This window comes from Pipra filicauda, unplaced genomic scaffold (genome assembly GCF_003945595.2).
Source record: "Pipra filicauda isolate LSUMZ 115617 unplaced genomic scaffold, ASM394559v2 scaffold503_size409916_pilon, whole genome shotgun sequence".
Classification (NCBI taxonomy): Eukaryota; Metazoa; Chordata; class Aves; order Passeriformes; family Pipridae; genus Pipra; species Pipra filicauda.
The window spans coordinates 188,835-211,832 of NW_024104647.1; the positions used below are offsets into that span (position 1 = coordinate 188,835).

At 39.1% G+C, this 22,998-nt stretch overlaps 2 protein-coding genes across 3 annotated transcripts in view; both read left to right on the top strand.

Moving 5' to 3' along the window:
• Positions 1-18,332, top strand: part of GALNTL6 (polypeptide N-acetylgalactosaminyltransferase like 6) — a 129,255-nt gene extending 110,923 nt beyond the window's left edge. For both annotated transcript variants that reach the window (XR_005565636.1, XM_039386799.1), the window contains 2 exons: positions 3,023-3,172; positions 9,049-18,332. Coding sequence is in view for 1 of the 2 variants with exons in the window: in XM_039386799.1 (XP_039242733.1) it covers positions 3,023-3,172; positions 9,049-9,216 (318 nt within the window). In the remaining variant the exon portion in view is untranslated. The remainder of the gene's footprint in view (positions 1-3,022; positions 3,173-9,048) is intronic.
• Positions 18,333-21,146: 2,814 nt separating this feature from the next.
• Positions 21,147-22,998, top strand: part of GALNT7 (polypeptide N-acetylgalactosaminyltransferase 7) — a 100,246-nt gene continuing 98,394 nt past the window's right edge. The window contains exon 1 of the mRNA XM_039386798.1: positions 21,147-21,583. The gene's annotated coding sequence lies outside the window, so the exon portion shown is untranslated. The remainder of the gene's footprint in view (positions 21,584-22,998) is intronic.

Here is a 22,998-nt window from a genome sequence, read left to right on the forward strand (position 1 = left end):
AAACTGACTTCCTGTCCCTAACAAGGTTGGTTTTATAATAGTATCACTAGGAGGAAGACATACTTGTTTATTTAAAAATAAAACTGTTTTAAAAAACAGAAGGCTAAAGAAGAAGGAAAAAGAATCTGTCCTAGTCTAAATATTGAGATCTAGTATTGCACAGATCCTGGTTTTCGGTGGAAGGGAATAAAAAACACCACTGTGTTACCATGTCTTGACTTGCAAACAGGACACAACCCTGGTAGCCTTCAGAAACCACACAGGAGTGGAAAGAGCAAAGGTATAATCTAGATCAGGATGATCTGATTTAAAGGCTAGCTCGAGCTCTTTCATGTGTACTGATGCATTCAGTGGGTAGTAGTCCTCAAGCCAAGGTCCAGAGAGCAGCAAGAATTGGCCCCTCAGCTCACCAGTCCTGCACAGAATGAGAAATTTGGAGAGCCACTCACTATGAAAGATGAGGATGGTCCTGCAATAGGATCTCTCTCTAACTGTAGTGATGAGAGTGAGAATATCGCAGAACTACTGTTCCATACCATTCATCGAAGTATTTGTTATTCATCACTTTCAGCTGTAGGTATATTACATGTCTGTAAAAAGGTAAAGGATAAGATAAAGAAAATGGCTTTTGTAGTTTTTTAATTAAAGGAAAATTGTCTCAGGCATCTCTTTTTCTAAAGAAACAGCAGCATAGTTTTTTTCTGTGCCAAATCTTAGCTTCTATCTTTGCTTGTGAAATGATAAGTTATCGTTGTAGGAGGTCCATAATGCTTCCTCAAAGAAATATAAAGAAAAGTGGAAATAGATTTAACCTTTTGAAAAATAGAAATTGCTTTGAAAATAAAGTTAAGGCTGTCCACTGCATTTTACTGCAGATGAATGGAAAACGCACTCTGGGAGAAAAAAGAAATAAGCAGGACACAGGGCCAGATTAAGAAAACACACTCTAGGAAACCTATAATACAGAAGAAATAGGGAGTAACAGCAGCTCACAGAGAGAACAAGGGCTTACAATAAGAAACACAACAAAAAAGGAAAATATTCAGATATATGCTTGTATTTTGGGCCTGCAGGCCAAGAGGGACAGTAACACCTCTCAAATGTGGTATTTGGATGATGGTACAGCATTGAAGGTGCAGAATTTTTAAAAGTTGTATCTTTTAGGAAGACCATGGAAAGAAGATAACCATAGCAATGAAAGGGTTAAAACCTGGGAACTACCACATAATTATTCAGGATCAGACCCATGTGATATTAAGCTTCAATTTATAGCTGTTTCCATCAGGGAATGTACACATTGCAGGGTGCAGGATGCTAGGTGAGGACCAAAGGGACCCTGAGAGGGGGTGCTGGAGGCATTCTGAGCTCAGTATGGGGAGCTGCTTCTCCGGACAAAAAGCTTGCATGCAGTTCCACATGAACCCTGATGCCTTAAGCCCCTAATGTTTTTTTTTATTTTTCTAATATTTGTAAGACTTGTAAGTTTTATAAGTAGTGGAAGTAGATTTTAAAAGCAGCAACCTCCCCCCCACTTTTGTCCCTTGTTCCTTTCCCTTTCTCTAGCACCCTTGTTTATACATTCCTTAACCCTCTTACCCCATTCTATCCTCCCTATATCACTCATAGCCCCAAATCCAATAGAAATGTTTAGTCTTTTGTCAAGGCAAGGCCTAGATTGTTGGCAGAACAGCATATCAAGACCTAAACCACAGAATACGGTCAGGAATTAGGTAACTATGTACCCTTTGTGCTCTGATGATGGTGAAGATGGGATGAATGGGGGGTCCCAAAATACACCCCAGACTCATTTTAAGGGGGCGGACCCAGGGCGGACCAGAGTAAAGGCCACAGTGTGGACACATCTGGGATTGGATAGATGGTGTTATAAAATGTAACCTCTCAGGCACGGCCTGTGTGCGTGTCCTGTAACATCTTGCCTTGGCAGAATAAAACCTTTCTTATCTCACCCCTAATTAACTGCTCTGGAGAATTTTTCAGCACCAAAATACAGCGGCAACAACCGTCTCAGCTAAAGAGTTTCTACTAGCAAAGTTTGCTCATTTAAAGAGGATGTCACTTTCTCAGCGTTACATTTTTTTTTTTCCTACAGAAAATCAAAAGTCATGTAGAAAGCCAAAGAATAGCACTCACACAAAAGGGAAAAAAAAAAAGGAAAAGAAAATAAAAGAAAAGAACCTCACAGCTCTTGGCAGAGCTTCTAGGTAGTAATTTACAACCTGAAGCCTCTTTTCTGCAAGAATTGGTCCATGGGAAAGGAAAATTCACTCCACATCTTTAAACTTGATGCTGTCAGACCTGTCACCTTCATCTGATGATTGAAAGACTGCAGTGTCACAGCATCACTTCAGACAGCTGGTGTCTAATTGAGAAGGATTCCTCTATTAACTATGACCCTCCATGACTCCTCTCAGGCAGTGAGAAAAGGGATTTTGACAAGCTGCCTGTAGCTCACAGGTTTCACAGTGGAAAGATGAAGATCATTTAACATGTGTTGTTTCGGGGGAAAAAAGACAGTCAAGAGGTTATAGTAACAGTGTCCTATATAAACAAAAGGAAACTGTTCACTGAGCATAGGAAAGATGCTGTGATGGGAAGATATCTCTAGGCACCTTCTTCAGACCCAAATGAGAGCTAAAGGAACATCACTGGCAGAAGCTTTCTGAGTCTTAGGCAGCTGAAGTCCTAGAGCATACAAATGCTGCTTTAACCGGGGTAACTAAAGGCTTTAATACAGCATATCCCCTCTCCTCTCCACAGTACTGTGTCACCAGAGATTTTTTCCTTCCCTGACACAGGGATTGAGCCTTCCTGGGGTATATTCCACATCACTGCTGATGCACTATAATTGAGGCAGTTGGCATCACTGAATTGTACACAGGCAGGATCTTGGTTAACCAGCACCTAGAGTGTGTGAAAAGGAAATCATGCATCAAGCTTTTTGTGTTGTTTTAAATGTTTTTCACTATTAATATATCATTATATTGCCTGTCTGTTTTTCTAGCTCTTCACCTTTGGTTGGAGAGAAGACATCCGCCCTGGGGAGCCACTTCACACCAGGAAGTTCTGCTTCGATGCCATTTCGCACAGTAGCCCTGTCACACTGTATGATTGTCATGGGATGAAGGGAAACCAGCACTGGAGCTATAGGAAGGTCAGAGTCACTGTGGGGCATCTCAGAGGCTCAGACTGTCTTGAACGTATATTCGGTTTAGCACAGGCTTGTGTTTTCCCATCAGAGAAGTTTGTTTTAAAATCCACCCCGTCCTATTCCAATTTAATTTTGAGGTAATCTCTCTAGAATATGTTCCTTTCGAACATTCTGCTATTTAGGTCAAATTTAAATGAAAATGGATGTGATCCAGATCAGAGGGTGTCTGTGTTGGATCTGTTCCCTGAAAGGTGTTTTACCATTCTGGCACTTCAAGTTACTTGTGTCGTTTTAACAGAGGCACTGTTGGAAATATTTTCATCCAATGTTACAGCAGCAAGAAATGCTGCTCATGAGTTAAATGTTATTATTTTACTTCATTTTCAAGATTACAAGTGGCAGAAAAATCTCCCTCAAAAAAAAAACCAACAAAAACCAACAAAAAAACCCCAATCCAACATTAAAAGCAGAGCTGTAAGCCCAAAGAAGGCAGGAGTTTATAAACTAAAGATAAGCAGCTTAGACACTACTTTGATCTGCTGAGTTTCAGCCCGTTTTTATAAATCACTGGAAACAGGAGGTCAAGCTAGAAACTGTCAGAGCCTCATTTATGCTAAAGTCCTGGTAATGCTATTGAGTTGTTGTTGTTGTTAGGTTTTTTTAATGGTTAATCAGCAAGTTGCCTTGATTAAAGATTTTGCTAATAAGCTCTGTATTCCATTCAGGATAAGGATATACATTTATCTGAAGCACTGAGGATTCCTCTCACACATGCTTCAGTTTTCTTTGACCATTGTGCCTTGCCCTCCACCTTGCTTAAGCTGAGGGCAAAGTGCCAGGAATTGGTCTTTTCCAGATAAACCTCAATACTGCTTTCTAGTTGAAAGTATATATAGTAGAAAACTGATTCAGAACCGTTAAAACAGGTTTGCCCTGACCCTTTTTCTGAGTGCCTACTTATTACAGACACTGTGCCTTTTTACCTTATTTATGTTGCAAGGGGAGGTCTACCACAAGATTTTCCAGAAATGTAATCCCTTTGAAACTGAAGTATTACCTGTAAGAAAACTAGAATGTATGTGCCAGATGTTTAGAGGAGATAAGCTGTGATGGCTGTATTGCTGCCTCTCTGACATTATAATGCCATAATAATACCTTCTTGCTTCAAAACCCTTCTGATTTATCTTTTTGCCTACCGAAGCTGCAAGAAAGAAGCTTTCATACATTTAACACTTCATTGTTGCTTAATATAGCCAGTCCATAAGACAAAATGTGGGGCTGGAGCTGCCCTCTATAAGGCTCATCACCTTTGATGAGGACAGAATACAGTAGATAACTAAAAAAAATGACATTTGAAAAAAATATGTAGTGTGAGTTCTATTAAATTCTCTGTACAGCTTCCTTTCTAATTTATAGAAGGTTGACAGGGCTTATATAAAAATTCTCAATGCAAGACAGGCATTTCCATCTCAGCAAGAAACACCATAAAGTTTTGTTATGGTAGAAGTACTGGCACAGTCTTAACTGTAATACAAACCTTCAGTTTGCATAAACCTTCAAATTAGGAAACTGAATTGGAATAATAGAAATATGTATACATGGTTTTCTTTAGGCTTAGTTTTTGTTTGGCTACACCATAGGTAGTTTCCCATGGTCTATTTCCTCAGATACAGGGTAGATTTATTTTAGAGACTTTTGGTAGTATATCTATGCCTCCAGAATCATAATGATGTAATCCTTACCTAGTTTTGAAAGCATCTTGGTAATAGGATTTTGGGTGTTCTCCCCACAAACAAACAAAAAACGTACAAGAAAAGGATGTTATATTGTTTAACTGCATCTGTACTAGAGCCCTTTACCTAGAGGATGGTATGCTACTAAATCTGCACCCTAAATAAATAAGAATAATAGTCTGGTTAAGCAAGAAGTGTGTCTTTTTAAAAAAACAGAGAGAAGGTCAGCAGCTCTCTTTTGTTCTCTGCACCGCTTACAGACACTGAAGCTTCCTAATGGTAATGTACCCATCCTGCCAGTAATTCTCATGCTTTAGGAAAAATGACCCTGCTTGTCAGTGTCTTATAACATGCTTAATGTGAAGCATTTCTTACCACGTTGCCACAGTACTTCTATAAAACTAGAAAATAAGAGTTTAAAGATGAGACTTTTCTCATGATCCTTTGCATCCTTGAGCCAATGGTTAGAAGTTAGGGCTGTGAAGTGATTACAAAGTGCTGCAAATGTAATTTGAAGCCAGGCATTGTTTTCAGATTCTGTATTCTTATAGCATGAAACCCCTAACAACCTGGGTTTGGATACTGGCAAATAAAAACAGCTTGAATATTTTAGTGGCAAATAGAATACCTTAGTATTTTACTTTGTGTAAGGATCGGTCTTCTGACAAAAATTTAGAGCTTAGGCCCATTACAGGCACTTTGCTTCTCATTGCAGTGCAGTCGCAGTGTTCAAACCGCATTCTTTTCAGATTAATGAAATCAAAACCACCACTAATAAAGATGTGTCAAAAAACTGTTCGTATTCCCATACTGTTTGAACTACATCTGAGTAGCTATTTGAAAGTCTAGTAAGTTTGAGATATTAAGTAATCAATTTTCTTAGGACTAATCCAAAATACTGGTCTATAGCCAAATATACCTTTAAGAAAAGCCTGTAAGAAGAAGAAGAAAGCCAAGTAGCACTGCAAACATTGCTATGGGTTGCAAGTAGAAGAATAGAATTTAATACCAGGAAAAAAAATATTGACACCATATTGGAGCAATGTAAGAAATTAGGTAGATAAATGTAAATAACCTGTAATTACTAGTGATTTGGGAGAATGGCTTTAGCTTCCCAAGCCTAAAGCCATTTTCTTGAATCTGTTTGAGACTCCTAAGCATGCCAAGCCAATGATCAGCAGTGCCTACAAATTTCTGTTCCTCACAATGAAGGAGTACGCCTCTGGTTTTCAATGTAGCATCATTCTGGGCTGACAGGTAATATATTGGTTCTGATAAAGTATGATTCAATTTATGTGCCGTAGGCCCACTAGTGCTATTTTTAGGGCACAAGTATCCAAGAGAGGTCTGATTTAGTAGGTCTTTAAAAAGGAACAATTGTGCAAAATCAATTACACCATAATTTTACCCTGTGTCTAGTGCTTATGATAGATGCTAAACTGACAATGTCAAAAACTGTGCCCAGAAGACAGTGGTTTGCTCATAGTCTCCTGACAGCTTCAGGGACAAACTGTAAGAATAAGTTCACTCTTGACATAGTAGGTGCTTAGATTATTTCCTCAGACAGCTGAAGACATGTCATTGTAATAGTACCTTTTATAATATGGGCATCTGTCCTGCTGAAACTGCACTGGGGCTACCAACTAATTTCAGATAAACTACTGCAGCCACCAGCTGATAATGACTTCCAGTTGCTCTTGAGATTGGCTATAGTTACAGCAGTGACCTAGAAGAAATGAAAGGCTCTGTGTCTCATTACCAACCCCCTGAACTGTCAAGACCCATTATCTTATGGAGGAGTTCCTCCTTCTGCAAATAATCTTCAGGCTAGCCATCATGCAGAAGGAAAAAAAAAATCCCTCTGCTGTTTTCACATGTCAGCAATGTCTCCAAAATAGCGTTTGTGGTTTCTCAATATTGGTATAAAGAGGAATTTATGTATTTCTCTTGTAAAGTTCTTTGCTAGGGTTCATGCAACTGTGACTCCTTAAAGTCCTGAGCCTGTTTCTGTAAGAGCAGTAGGCTTTGACCTTAGGTCAGCATAAGCTTGAGTTTATAAATTGATAGGCCTTTATATATAGCTAAGTCAGCCAGAAGTTTTTCCAGAGTGGTAACTCTGTCCCTATTCTTAAAAGACACTCTTCTCTCCTAATAACCAGACTCTGAAAGAAAGCACAATGCTTCACTCAAAAATTGCATCCCTGGGATATTTCTGTGAGAAGAAAAACTGCCCGCTTTCTGGAAAGGCTGGAGTGCTTTTCATAGCAAACTTTTTGTGCTGAAGCTGTTTCCTTTCTTCTTGTACCAGCTATCTTATTAAAGCTTCTAGTATTCCAACTTTGGCCTCCTAATAGCTTGGCTGACCTTCACGCCCAGCTATAATGCAAGGAAAACCAGATGCCCCCTTCCTCCAGGGCCCCACATCAGGCCAAGTGGCCATGGCACAGTCACTGTGTCCTGACTTTGAGCGGTGCCACTCCATCAATCTCTTTTTAGAAGACAGGAGGATCTGGCAAGGTGCAGATGGGTGCCTGCACCACCCCATAGGGTGCTTGGGAGTTCTTGCAGGCCCACCTCCTAGTAGGGACACAATAGTCCTTGGTACACATTACAGTTACCCCCTTCTTGCAAGCTAAAGTATCCTCCCTGCTTGCTTTGTAGAATATGAGGGAAAGGCCTCTACTCATTTGATTTAGTCCTGTCAGCTGTGATGGTATCCCTCTGAATTACAGTGTTGGGTGTGGGTGTGTGGGTCTGTGTGTTCAACCACTGTTTTTGGGGAAGGGCAGATGCTAGAAGGAAAAAGTGGTGTTTGTGAAAGGCAGATCTAACACCATCACCCACAGCCAGAGAACAAGATGCTTTTGCCTTTGTTCTTTCTTGCATATATTAATTATGAAAAGAGGCATTGTACTTTACCAGAGTTTCACAACCCCCAAAATCAATCAATTTCATCTTTCCTAAATTAAAAAAAAAAACACTTTCTTTTTCAAACTGGTTTTAAATAGCTGCTATTTCTTTTTTTCTTCATACTTTTTTTTTTTTGGAATGTAGGGTATTTGTAGTTAAAGAGAAGTTTCCGTGATTGTTGCTCAGCACCCACAACAGTTGTGTGAGTTTTCAATCAATTTCAATTTGACAAGTAGATCTTCTTTCCCTTTCGCAAACTAGGCAAGCAGGCACATCTTGGATTAGTATTAAAATACTAATCAGGGCATGTTTGGTGTGGAGGGGAAAAGCCTGGATGTGGTTCACCAAGAGTAATCTGAAATTTATTTCAACAGATGCAGTATAGTCCCTGGAAACTTTCAAACCATTTAATCACTCCCGCATCTATCTCTCTCAAAACACTTGCTATATGAACTAAGTTTGTTGAAACTACCCAACTCACACATACCAGCTGTTCAAATGAATAGTTTCTGCTTTAACAAAGATTCACAGTCAGGTTATGTAACATTCACTCTAGTTTATTAAGTAAAATTAATAAAACTAATCATCATAAATATGCTTTTTAAAGCAACTTAATCCATGCTTACCCTCCCAAAATCTCCATATGGAGCTAAATCAGTATTATGATTTCCATCTTATTAGGAGAGAGAGCTTATTTCAGTAGCTGGTCTTATCGAGGCCAAGTCTGCATTCCATGGGGTGAGAACTGAGAACATCATTCCTGTGTCCATCTGTCCACCACTTCAGTTAATAATTCATTTTTAACGTCTTCACCAAGTTGAAGATTGTTACAGCTCCTCCTGCCCAGAAACATGCAACTGTCAAGAATAAATCTAAAAAAAACCACCCAAAAACACTTCAGACATTTAAATGGGCTCCAGGCAAATACATGATGTGCAAAGATGTTAGAAACATTCTACTTTTTCATTGTATTATGCAGTTGTTAGTAAAAGACCAGATGATGTCTCCTCCTTCTTTCTTGAATCCCCAGTTTTATGAAGGATGATAACCCAAGGGAAGAAAACACTCCATTGTCTACAGCTTCCTAATAATAGATGTGGTTATTACACAGGGTTAGTGCACAGAGACCACAAAATCATTTCATATAGGGCTGTGTTAATCCATGTTCTGTAAAATGTGAATACTTCCAATGCTTTGGCATTTGCTACCTAATTCTGGTTTTTTTCATTCCTCTAGGACAAAACTTTATTCCATCCGGTAAGCAGCAGCTGCATAGATTGCAACCCAGCTGAGAAGAAGATTTTCATGAACAGATGCGATCCTTTATCTGAAACTCAACAGTGGATTTTTGAACATATTAATATGACTGTTTTAGAAAAATTTAACAGCAAGGCCAGTTCCTAGAAAGAAAAAAAAGAGAAAAAATGAACACACCTATTTACGTACAGACTGCAGACTACGTTTTCGCCAGCATCTGGGTCAAAGGAGTCAGGAATTAAGTTTCCTAGATCCAGGAAATCTGTTCTGAGGATTAAGAAAATGCCACAGCAAGAGCCAGCAGGCTGTCCTTGTGGATGTACAGTATCTGGAGAACTTGGCCAAGAGCCTCACCGGATGCTGCTGAGAACTTCAGGCTGAAAATTCCCTTGCTGGTCAAGGGAAAAACTTTGTTTAAAAACTGTTTAAAAGTACTCCAAGTTAATAAAGTAAAACAAAACTCTAGTTTCTCAGGTCAAATCCTGCTGTAGTGAGTAGCTCAGAACAGGCGCTATAATTTGGGATGGGTATATGGTGTGCATGACAGCTACAGGAACCTGAAGAAATCCCAGGTTTTAGAACTAAACATGCTAGTAGAAGAATAATGATGTCCCAGCACTCCCTAAACAAGATATATGCTCTGTTGACATTCTCTTAATAAAAAGTTGGGTTAAGCAGGTTTAACCCTCAGAACTGCTGCAATTAATTTTAAATACCTCCCTTTTACATTCCATTCATTACCAAAATAGGAATGGTAGAAATTTTAGGGTCTAGAATTACACTGTAGTGAAGCATGGAATAAACTGTAAGGTTTTGCTCTCATATTTTCCCCTTCAGGAAAAAAAAAGTAAAGCAATCAAATCTCTATACATGATATATTTAGCCATTGTGATTCAAATCCCATTGTCACATAAGGTGAGAGGGTTTTTTTAGTGACAAATATAACAGCAGCAGTTGCAGCATAGTGGAAGGCTCGTGGACTAGCTATCTTTTCTACAGGTAGAATCCTTGCCAACGTATAAATTAAATTGAAAATAGGCTGGGAAAAAAAATCGGGAGAGTAGGAAATAATTGCATACTGCATGCTGAACTAGATTAGTCAAATTAACAATGGTATGTTGCCATCACCTAAAAGTATGTTGACTCCTTGCAGTGCAGCTTGAAAGATCTTGCAGTGCTCTTGACAGATAGGAATGGAGAGAAAAATTGACATGAAATCAGTTGGGTGGTTTCAAAGTTTTTGAAATCTGTGATGGAAATCATGTGAACTTTGCAGAGTTAGCAAGTGAATGGTATTGTAGATATCAGGAGAGAGGAAACAAGATGTGCAAACAAGTTAAATGTTACGATATTTTGACACTTTAGGCACAGGCACAATTCACGGTAACACAGACTTCTGTCACCCAGATGATCATTATGGTATCTCTCAGACTCATCAAGCCATTGGAGTGAGAGGCCTCTCAAACTTCTTTGGGAGGGTGTCTGTGGTTCTCCTCAGTTAATACTGATGTGTGGAACATGACTAATAGCTTTGAGATTGTTCAAGGTAAGAGCGAGTATAAATTTATATCAAATATGTGACCTGCTTTTACTTGAAAGATGAATTCACAGATGAAAGCACCATAAATGCAGATAGATCACATGCTCTGTGCTGTAACTCCTTTCAGGTTCCAAATATAACATTTGTAGTTAAGTTGCTTATTCTGATTGCTAAAGAGGTGGCCGACTAACCAAAATACTGATGTGCAATCTACACTGTTTTGAGGGAGTGGAGTGACTGTTTTGTTTATTTCTCTTTAAGCTGTGTTTATGCACAAGAGCATTGATTGCATCCAGAGGATGGTTCTAATACCAATAACTGTGCTATTTTATGGCAGCACCTTGTAGTTGCAGGTCATAGGAAATTTTTAGGAGGGAAATGAGATCCTGTAGCATTCAAGATGCATGCACTTGGAAAACTGTGAAATGTGTCCATGTATTTAGCAATTGCTGCAAGTTAGTGAAGAAATCTTTCAAATAATTTGAAAGAAAAATATCTACAGAGATAGATTTCTCATTTTATGATTTTAAAATAAGTGAGATTGTTCAAGTATTGTTTAAATTTGATTTGAAGATATGGTGCACTCGGGAACAGAAGCAGTAATGCTGCGGTGTGCGGATACTTCAGATTTGTTTAGCCATCAGTACACAGAACCAGTCTAGCAATGCAAACTGTCAGCCTTTCCAGGTGCAGAGCTCACAGCAGCATATATTTGCAGCTTGAACATGAGGAAAGACGGTTTGGGAAAAAGAAGAAAATGGCTGCCTCAGATGCAAATACAGCCCTCAAGCTGCTGATTGTAACTGGCCCCAAACTGTCAAAGTCCTGGAAGCAACACTGTATGCCCAAAATAGAGAGGCAAAGGTTGGATTGCTAAACCGGAACAGATTGGTAGGGTTATATCATTCAGTGTCTGACTGCATCTCAGTGGTCTGATTTTGAGATGTCTAATGGGAACTAGGCTGCTGTTGGGGCAAAGAACTTCTGTGCCTTTTACAGCCCTCGTTGAGTAATATTGCACAGTGCCTTGCACTGCCAAAGGAAACCTTCCCCTTACTTGTAGCTGATCTCGACTTGTAAACTCTAGCAGTCCTTGTCAGAAAACATAACTAATATTCAGGTGTTCTGGGGAAAGATAATAGTCCTTGCACAGGATTCCTTCAACAAAATTTTATTAATAATAAATGATCATCGCTACCTCTCAATTAAATTCTGTCTTGGGTGTTCTCCAAAGGTTTCCACTGTAAGAATATTTCATTACTAATTTATCATTCTGAATTTCTTTGATTCTTTCTACAACCATATCTTTTCCACCCAGCAAACTTATGAACAACTTGGTAGGATGGACAGATGTATCTTCCTCTCTTATTTCAGCAGGAGAATTTAATATGTGTTTCTTCAAAAGACTGAAGTTACTTCCCAAAATTTTTTTTGAATACCAGATAGTTCTGAACATATTTTAAGTGTAGAGCACAGGTGACATTAAGTAATGTGGGCTCATCATTTCAGTGGAGTTATACTGATTTCCCCAACTAATGACTTGCTTCAGTTTTTTTCAATTCATTATTTTTTGGCTGAGAGGGCTTTAGTCAACATGCCTTAAAAGAAGATCTTTGTATTGTAAGAGTTCATCAGCACCTACTCTAAATTTTTTCCAGTTAAAGTTATCTGACCTTTTTTTGTGGCCAGCAAACTACTATGATAGGAGAGAGCAACTGGAAAAGCTGGAATGAACTCCAAGTGCAACTAAAACTCTAAAATCACACATTTCCCTGCATGTATTCTAGAACCTAAACTAAACGGAGGCCTTGAGGGACAGGGCTTAAAGGAGGGAGGAGGAGCTGGGAAACAAAATGTTTCATGTGTGGGAGAGCAGCCTTGTTGCAGAGGCATAAGGCATCACTTTTCACTGGCCACAGAAAAATGAGATTGCTTTAGAACAAATGTTTCTGCAACAGTATGGATATTTTCATGATAATAATGCATTATTCTTGGGTTTTATCTGTTTAGCTGCTGAACTAAGTCTGCCTCACAATAAAGATAGACTAAGTTTGAAAGGAAGCTGACAAGCACTTAACAACCTTTGGTTACTGGCTATTTACCAGGCATCAATGTCTCCATGACCTCAGTGAAATCAGATGCCACAGAAGATCATAGAAGAATAGTATATAAATAGCTTGACCAAATTGATTAGATGGGTTGCACTTCTGCAAGAGTGGATGTTACCTTTGTTTAAAAAAAAACCCTCATAATCACAATTTATTTGCATTTTTACTGATAATTTCTGCAAGGGAGTGAGTGAGAGGGACTGTTTTAACCTACCCAGATGGATTGGGGATGGAGCATTTTAGGAAGGCAGCACTGGGAGGCTTTCAGTGTGGCTGACAGCAGGGGTGCGTCCATTTTCTATTTGAAGAGCATCTATAATGCTCTTAACCTAGCATTTTTTGAGAGAATGCAGGATGTACATTAAAAAAAAAGATAATGATTTTATTTTTCTTTTTAATCCATCAAGGTTGTTTGGGAAATAATTTCAAAACCTTTGAAAACAAAACAGGCTGATCAGAAGTAACTTCTATTATAGCTGGTATTAGTATTATAATGTTCATTAATTCATTTGTTTAACCCCCTTCCAAATCTGTTTCATATCCTGTTAGAAAGAGCACAAGGGGCCAAGAGTGCTTTTACATAATGTTTTCAGGATCTTACCATGTCTGAAAGTTTTGAAAGGCCTTTTAAAAATTAACAAATATAAACCAAAAGGTAACAAGGAAAAACACTTGGCTATTATGTCTAGTCTACCAAAATATTTTGCTAAACTTGTGCAAAAATAATATATTTTAACTGGAAATTTTTAGATTAATAAGTAATATAGTTTAGTAAGTCTTTAGTGTGTAGTGCTTTCTATCGAAGAATTTTAATTTAAAAAAAAATGAATTTGTGTGGTTAGTTGCTGACAGGGTTTTTTTTAACCACATTTAATACATAAATCTGTCCTGAGGTCTCCTGTAATCTCATATTTCCTTTTCATAATTCCTAATGCACTGAATTTAAGAAAATGTGAACATAGGAAAAAAAACTCAAAAAAGTAAGAAACTTGTGTAAAAACAAATAGTGAGAATGTGTAGCTAGAGATGTTGAGAAAAATGCATCACATTTCCAAAGCTTCAGCTGCATTCAGAAAATACATGTGCTTTGTGTGGTGGCTTTCTATTCTTTCAGTGTATCATTAATAATAGTGGTACTACTCCTGAGGCAGGCCTTCTGAAAATGGTGTTGCTAGCATTTGGTACAATAGGTGGACAGCATGGTGCTAGAGGAAAAAATCTAGGAACCGCTCCTGAAAAAATTGCATTCAAACATTGCAATCTGATATGCCTTAAGATCTTAGCTGTTTTTAAGATTTCTTTTATCTTAGTATTTTTTTACAGGACCTGGTAGTGCAGTAGGTGCTTCAGGGCCCTTATGAAAACAATGCAGACAATGGGAACAAAGAGGACACAGGTGACACCTAAAGGTGTGGTTACTGCAGCAATGTCAAGGGTAATTATACACAAAGAGAAGTTTGTTTATTTTGTGTGGCCACTGTAGTAAATGCCCAGCTTAACAGAACAGATGAATGAGAAGGAGCCTAGCAAAGTGGGCCAGCAGAAAAGCTTGTACTCAATAGAAGATGTAGAAAAAGTCCCAATGGTCCATTTTAGAGAAGCAGATGAACAGGGTGTTGAGATGGATATCATAGACAGTGTAAGGGATATGAGGGGAGCTGCAAGTGAGGCAAGTCTGGTAAGTAAGGCTACTATCTAAAAGATATTAAGACATAGGAAAGGAAAACTTGGTCCTCATTAACCTTAGCCCTCATTAACCTTGGCAGGATCCCTAACACTTTGTCAAAGTATTAGTTGATTTAATTAAGTTAATCCTTCATCTCTCCCAGTAAATGACTCAACCTGGAAGAAACCATAGTTCAAGCAAATTTCTGTTTACCAGTCCGGAGCATCTAATTGGCAAAATATGCCACTAGCAACAGTTTAGTCAAAAATCTCAACTGGCACTAGAAATAAAACAATATTATCAGACTGAAAGATCAGTAGACCTCTGGCATCCCTCTGTGAAAAAAAGATTTCACTTGCCTAAAGAACTGATTGATGGTAATGATCCTAGATTAAGAAGATCAGGAATTGTGAGCTTTCAAGGAGGTGAAAGGCCAAATGGTGAGATTAGGACTTGGCAGTTTAATTGAGAGAGGAAGGAGGAAATAGGTGGTAAAAGGGAAGAAGCAGGAATCAGGTTTAATTCTGTATATGAAGGAAGTATGACCTACAAAGGTCAGTCACTGATAATTTTGGATACTTCTTCATAGCAGAGCTTGCATGTTTATTTCCATCACAAATATTCAGTAATTGAGAGGCAATCAAGTCCTCTTGCAAGGACTTAAATTTAGAATAGAAACTGGATACTCTGAAGTGTATTGATTGTGAAATACATGATGGCAACTAGAGAAAAGCTTTGCTGGACCCCAGGTTTGTTCTGAGTTTTTCACCAAAGGTATGTGTGGACGTTCCTGAGGATACCTTGTGGGTAGTATGTATAAGCAGAACATTATGGTCACTGTTTTACCTCAGATTAATATCTCTCTATATCTCAGGCTTTTTTGAAAGAGGAAAAGTGTTTAGCTAAATTTTTCAGGAAATGTCAACTCGGATCAGTGCGAAATAGCTCTGCCTGCTCCCTATGTGGACCAAGATAATAAGTGTTTCTCTTCAGACATCAAATACAGCTCTCAAAAAAAAAAGAATGGTATGGCTCTGCCTTCATGGCTCCTTGCAATTCAGTTATTTTATTTATTTTTTTCCTATTTGGTGTTTCTTCCCTTCTGCTGGCTTCCCATCTGCAGGATTCTGCCAGAATGCTGTTTCTCTTTCTTCCCACCTTTCTGGTCTGTGCCAAAGGTATTTCTGCTGTTGCAGATCCCCTTCTCAAGATAAAAGTGACTAAAACTGCTTTGATCTTGACTGGGCAGAGCCACAAGCCTTTCTGCCTCAGGGTACATGGTTTACAGTGGCTTGTGCTAACAGTGGGATAGGGAGGAGAAATGCACCTGAGAAGTTCTGTCCTTATGGGCCAGTCTCACTACAGATTTCATTCATGGAAAAGTTGTAGCTCATAGCACAGAGAGTCAAACATCCTTGAGAGAGAAAATTGCATTCAAATTGGTAGATCACAAATTGGTGATCTACTTTCTCACCCATCTTCAATATTCAGAACTGCCCAGAGAAGGAAGTATGTAAGAACAGGAAGCATCTAAGTCAGTGGATATACTTTGTACTAATGTATAGAAGCAGCCAAACTTAGTCTGGACATCAGGTTTTCATCTTTTGATTATCCATATTGAGCTAACATAGATACAAGAAACTGAGCAGAATTATATTAAATTGTGGTTTGTGAAAGCCACCAAGGGATTATAATAACTTTAACTGAAGGCATTATTGCAAATCTGAAATGGATGCATAATCTGTGATGAATGCATGATATAAGTTAACTTCTAGTCAAGCTGCAAAGAGTCAGAGGGGTTGGTTTTTTTTACAAAAACACAAAAAGAGAGAGATTATCCAACATGCAGCAGCTTTTGCTTACAGATGTACAGGGCTCCATTTTATTCCCCAGCATGACAGCAAAGTTAATATCTATAATGATTCCCATTATCAAAGCAACATTTGCAGAGGTGGCAGTAAAACATCACCTTTTCTTTCCTACTAGACAGGAATCCTTTCACTGGTTTCCTAATTGGTTTTATGCACCTCCAGAGTCATTTATTTGTAACCAGAACATATGGATAGAAGTTGTACCGTGTCTCTTCACTAAACAAGTTCCTAGGAAATCAGAGTACCAGTGTAAAGGCTGTACAAATGCACTTTTAAAAGAATTGTCAGCCAAGGAAGGGGAATTTCATACAAAAGAAAAGTAAGTCCCCCTAAATGGACATGAGCTGGCAATGTGTGGTCGCAATGTGCACTTGCAGCCCAGAAAGCCAGTTGTATTCTGGGCTGCATCAAAAGCAGCATGGTCAGCAGGTCAAAGGAAGCGATTCTCCCCCTCTCCTCCACTCTCGTGAGACTCCACCTGGAGTGCTGCATCCAGCTCTGGGGCCCCCAGCACAGGAAGGACGTGGACCTGTTGGAGCAAATCCAGAGGAGAGCCACCAGGATGATTAGAGGGACAAAGTACTTCTCCAATGAGGAAAGACTAACACAATTGGGTTTGTGGAGCCTGGAAAAGAGAAAGCTAAATTCTTTACTGTGATGCTGGTGAGGCACTGGAACAGGTTGCCCAAAGAAGTTGTGGATGTCCCATCCTTGGAAATGTTTAAGGTGAGGTTGGATGGAGTTCTGAGCAGCCTGGTCTAGTGGAAGATGTCCCTGGCCATGGCAGAGGGACTGGAACTAGATGATCTTTAAGGTCGTTTCCAACCTAAACCGTTTTATGATTCTAAAACTTGTTTTCCTTTATTCTTGTCATATCAGCCTCCCTATTGCAGCTACTGCTCTGCATCAAAACAGGTGATGTTAATCTACACCTAGAAGAGTAATGGTGCTTCATCAGGGCTCTGCTGCCAGTTTTTCTTACAAATCTGCACCATAGCTGTATAAACCCATTCTTTGGGGGTTGTTCTCCACAGCTGTTGTCCTGGCAAGGGGTACATTCCTTCCAACTTTGGCCTGACCTGCAGTTTTCCACCTCAAACTCTGTTGGCTGAAGTAGCTCGATATTGCCCAGCTCTCCAGGTGATGTGGTTCACAGCACATCTCTCAACACTTCACAGCAGTCCAGTCCACATAAACACACACACGCACGCACGCACGCACGGTTTACCAAGCGTTAGGTGGCAAAATAGAAACATGTGGTCCCTTCTGAGTCTCTGAGTTGCTTCTATTTATCAACTAACCTTTCTGATGGTCAGAGTATTTTCTAGGCATCTTTGTGAATACCCTTTCCTGCAGGTATCCTGCAAAACATCCATTTCTCTCACTTTTCTGAGAGTCTGGAATTAAAGCTTTCACTTGCTGTTAAACAACATTCGGGACAAAACATTCCCTGGCAGTTAAACTATTATAAATTATATATAAAGGGCCAAGAAGAGCTGAAGACAACTTTGTGTAATCCCTGTCCAATATCCCAGTAGGTAAGACAGCCAGTAATGATCTGGGCTGATGGGCAGCTAGTAGAGCTCAACAAGTAAAATGGAGTTGTCTAATTTTCTGTGAATCAAAGTCAGATTCTTTGGTTATTGGAATTTAGGAAATATAGCTTTCTGAAAAAATGGGGAAAATGTTTTCAGGTGTGTGCATTTGAAGTATTATACAATAGACTACAATTAGTAATATATAAATTATAATAAGTAAAGGAAAATATACACTTCTGTGCTGACTGGTCTAAGATAGTTGGTTTAGATGTTATTAAACAACAGCTGTAGAAGCTTTGACCAACTTACTAATGCATAAAATAAAGTTTTCAAGACATGCTTAAAGGGTTTACAGAGAGCACATGCCTGTAAATTTCTGGACTGTAATTAAGAAGCTCAACTATGGAATAAAAATTGTACGCCTGTCCTATTTTATATTTGGATGTATTATGTTACAGAATACAAAGTAAAAGATTGCTAAAGAGCAGTTTCAAAAAGATTACCATGATGTGAATGAATAAATACCTCTCAGAAGCTACAGCATTAATTTTTCAGTTTGTGGTACATCTACTGCTGCTAAAATAACCTGCTGTGGGTGGGCAAAGAACCAGACAAGCCCAACCAGCTGCAGGGCTGCCCAGGGCCATATGGCTGCTCATGTTCCCACAGCCCCCAGCCATGCCAGCTGTGTAATATCAACAGAAAGAGAAGCCAAAGTCCTCTTCTTTAACAAAGAGCACTGTTAGCTCTGGCAACACCTTAAATCATATCTTGAATGGCCACTTAAATAAGAGGCAAATACAGAAGTGAGGACAAAACAGATGTACTGGTGTAATAGTCCTCAAGTGACAAGTAAGGAAGCATTGAAAAAGTTCGTGAGAACTTGATTCCAGTAAAAAGTCATGTAAGTCAAGATTTACTTGTTCCACTTCCATGCCAAATTTTAAAAAAAAAGCAACAACAACAACAAAAAACAAACAAACAAACAAACAAACAAAACAAACACAAAAACCCAACCTAGAAATTCCCAGCACCGCTGGTTCTTTTTCTGCCTACAACTAATAAGACATAAAATACATCATCTTCCTCAGGAGGATTAACTGCAGAAGTTTAAGAGTCATACAGAAGAGCATGATTAGTCAATCAATCACCTTCAAAGACTAGGGAAGGAAGAGTTGCTTATTACGTATTATTTATCTTAAAGGAATTAGTTTTCTTTTTCTTTTTTATTTTTGTCTCTTTACCTTAAGCCCTATAACTAAATTTGATGCATACCCATACACTTCAGTTCTTCAGTGCTGTACCTCTATCCTAAAAGCTTCTAATCTAAATTAGTTATTAAATTCATCCCTGACATCCACTACATATGGCATAGTCGAGGTAGGTTTTAACTGGACACAATCTAATTTTTGTTTATTCAGGCAGCTTTCTGGGGGAGCAGTTAAAGTGAACATTGCTTCCAAAGACCTCTGAACATCAAAAATAGCAAAACTAAGAAAACTATAAGCATGCATTGAAAACATGTGAGCATTCCTTGTCTAGAGAGCTTAAAAGAGTACTGTAGTCCAATGCAAACTGAAGGCATTCACAACCAGGAAAAAAAATAGTTATTTTCTACCTAACCTTTCTATTTAAGCTGTTTGGGACTAATTTCTTACAGGCAGTTCTACTGAACAAACCTGGTAAATATCTTCCAATAGTGATGATAGACTGAAACAGTGATTATAACAACAAAACAAATTATAAGTGAGGGGGATGTACAAATAAGAAAAACTTCTATCAAGTCCTTCTATCAAGTCATTAACATTACAGGCACTACCCTTAGTGAGGGAACAACTAGGAACAAAGAAAAATTATTATTAAAAGAACAGTAAAGTGCTTTAGATACATCAAAATCAATTAGGCATTAGTTTTAATGTAGCCTAAATTTAAAAGCTGTAAAACAACAGAGAATTTTCCCATTTGTATCATTTGGAGTTCACAGCCAGAGGAAAACACCAGGTATAAAGAAACCAGAGAGCCTTGTGTGAATTGTGTGTCAATTATCTAATTATCTTTGATAACATCAGGTGCAAACCTTCAAGGAAAAAGCTTTAAAGAGCTCTTGCAGGTAAGAGTGCATCAGGAGGGTAATAAGACTTTAAACAGGAGGAAAAGAAAGTACAAGGAACTGCATCTTGCTCTGAAATGAGTGTGCTGTCTCTGCAAGGATCAGTGATAGACAAGAGTTACATGGTAGTTACTGGAGCATGTTTATTAACTCCAAATGCAGCTTTTTGGTGTGGGAAGAGGGACAAGAAGACTGGGCACGTTTCTGCTTTGTCTTTTCTTTTACTTCAAGGCTGAGATGCTGCCACATACATTCCTGCTAGTCAAGAAAGGGAGGATCCAAGTCTGGCTCCTACCTTCTGGCCTCCCTTTGTCCTCTGCGATGCCTGTGGATGGGGAAGGGTGAGGGCAGTTTGTGATCCTCCCAGGTGGGCAGCTCCTTGCAGAGGCAGGAGTTTTCTCTGACAGAGGAGGTCAGCAGCAGCTACAAGATCTCAGCCTACAGATATAGCTCTACCATAGCAGCAGCCATTTGTAAGTGCTTGAATAGGGCAGCTGCCCTTGAATTTCCATCATGAAAAGCCATCAGTCTGTGAAGTATTTCTGTACATTACCTACTAGTGGTGGTGGTGGTTACATCCCTACTTCTGACTGGTAATTCTGTGCACCGGCTGGAGATGTGTTGCTATTCTGCACAATGGGTAATGCTATGAGCTCTGGACAACAAGCTGTCCCAGCTGGGTGACAAGGAGATGGGTCTGTGTACTCCTGGTCAGCAGCAGTATCTCCTCTTTGGTATTGAAGGGGAATTGTAGTGACCTCTTCAACTGGAGGCCTTGGTAAGTGGATTCAGAAGACGGTATCTGGTGGGGTGTTTGTATGTGGATGATTACTCCAACTAGCTTATTTCTTTTTGGCTTTCAAGATGAGGGGGGAAAATGGGTGGTTTTAATACTGTTTTTAATTCTGCCAGACTAAGTGATTCTCAAGTGACATTTACTACTGTCTTAGTTAAACATGTCTCCTGATTTAGAACTAATGAGCTTCTACATCAAGGAAATGCCAGGGTAAACTTAATTTTGGCAGGGGGGAAGCAAAACTGACAAGTAGAAGGACAGTGTCTCCCAACAGTGTCTCTCAACTTCCCAGAGAAGTGGGAAGAGTTGAGAAAGTGCCACTGGGGGACTAACCCCAGTAGTAGCACCTTCAAGGTAATTACTTGCAGCCCTTTGCCAGAGGTTGGCTCTGTAGCTACTACCTGAACTAGAGGAGAAAATGCCCCCTATGTCTGGATTACTTGGTTATTCTTATCTCCTCGGTGCTTCCCAGTACCCAAATTGAGAGCAGGAAACCAGTCATCATTGGACATCCCCCTGAAGTGCTTCTTTAGGGCACCCCACATGCTTCAGGTGACCCAACAGGGTCCATGCTGGCACCACCAGGACAGGAGAGTGCAGTCAGAGGGGGAACTGCTAGCTTCTCATCGTCCCACACAGCAACAGACTATACCAAAGATTACTTACAGTCTTTTGCAGATTCATGCTCAGGGTTTGGTTGTATGAGGTTCTTTTAGCTGTCTCACTCAGGGGTTCCTGTTTGTACCTCCTACTTAGTGACCAGCTGTGGCTTCACCATTTTCATGCCAAGAAACCTACATTTGCAGCCCTCTCAGAAGATATGACCCTGACTCTCCAAAGACTGGGACACACAACTGAAAAAAGACCACATCAACCCAAAATCAGGTCAGTGATTAAACTTCTTCATGTTGGCATATCAAGTGTCAGTATCATAAGGGTGCTCATGAAGTCATTTGCAGTTGTAGACTTGAGAGCAAGAACTGTCTATTTAACTGTTTCTGAAATAGCAGCTTGGGGGAGGGGAAGGTGGGGAGGCAAAGCTCTTCTGTTAAGAAATGCAAGATACTAGAAGTGTGAGTGTTGTTTCCAGAGCTGCCACATTCCGATTTCCAGTAAATGAAAAGCAACAACCATAAATTTTGTGTCCTTTATGCCAGCTGCTTTTGGTGTAGGGAATGTTGCTGAACTTTTGTTCCATGGAAAAAATTTTTCTCTTGTATTAGACCTTCACCTGACTCATTATTAGATAATCTTCAGCGAGCTTACACCTGAAAGGCTGAAGCTGTGGTGATTCTTAGAACAGTCTTGTCAATGCATGTGTGATGAAATTAAGGGAAGTCTAGCTATGAATGAGGTCTGTAACATTTTCAGTTCCCCTGAGAGCTTCCATCAAAGTAAATCTAAAGTATTTCCCTTCTTAAAGCACGTTTGAAGCAAGGGAAACTAAATATTTATCTATTGTTTGCTTGCCATGATATTCTTTACTTGGTGTCTGAGCACAGTGGTTGGCATATACAAATACAGCAGCTCATTTTTTAAAAAAGCATTGTCTTTTATGATTAATAAAGATAACAGTTTGCATTTCAGATGAAGAGACAACAGTTTATCACAAAATATTTACTCTGCCCAGAAGAGCAGCAATTTACAGACCATTTAACAGCAGTGTGTGTATACATTTAAAAATTACATCTTTTTTTTTAAAGTAAGGGTTTTGTTTGTGTGCTAAGCAGTTTTCTGTAAGTAAAAGGATTAGATTTTGTCTGGCATCTTTGAATTTATATTCTGTGAAAAGCTGTAGTGATTTAGATCTTAGTTTTTATAGCATGTGGCATGTAAGGTGTGTTTAACTTCTTGTGGGGGTTTTTTGGAATTTTTTTTTTTAGTAGATCATAGTCTTTATTTTCTTCTCTGGGAAGGGTCAGCACAAGCTCATAAGTGTTCTGCTCTTAAGCAACATAGGAAACTTAACCTCTTTGCCTTTTTTAGTTTAGTAGTCTTACACTATTCACCAACATTCACCAAACAAGAACATTTTCACTGAGAATGGATCTTAGTCACTCTCTTTTCTCTGGCTTTAAAAAAAAACCACAAAACAAAACAAAACAAAAAAAACCCAAACAAACAAACCCAAACCACAAAACCCCAACTAACCAAACAACCAAAAAAACCCATATGATCTCAAATTTCCTCATCAGTTGACTGGAGGACAAAAAAACCTCCACACAGCACCTATTTTTTCAAAAATTATGGAGAAGGGGAGGAATCAGAAGGGAGCAAGAGGGGCTAGGAAGAGTCAAGTT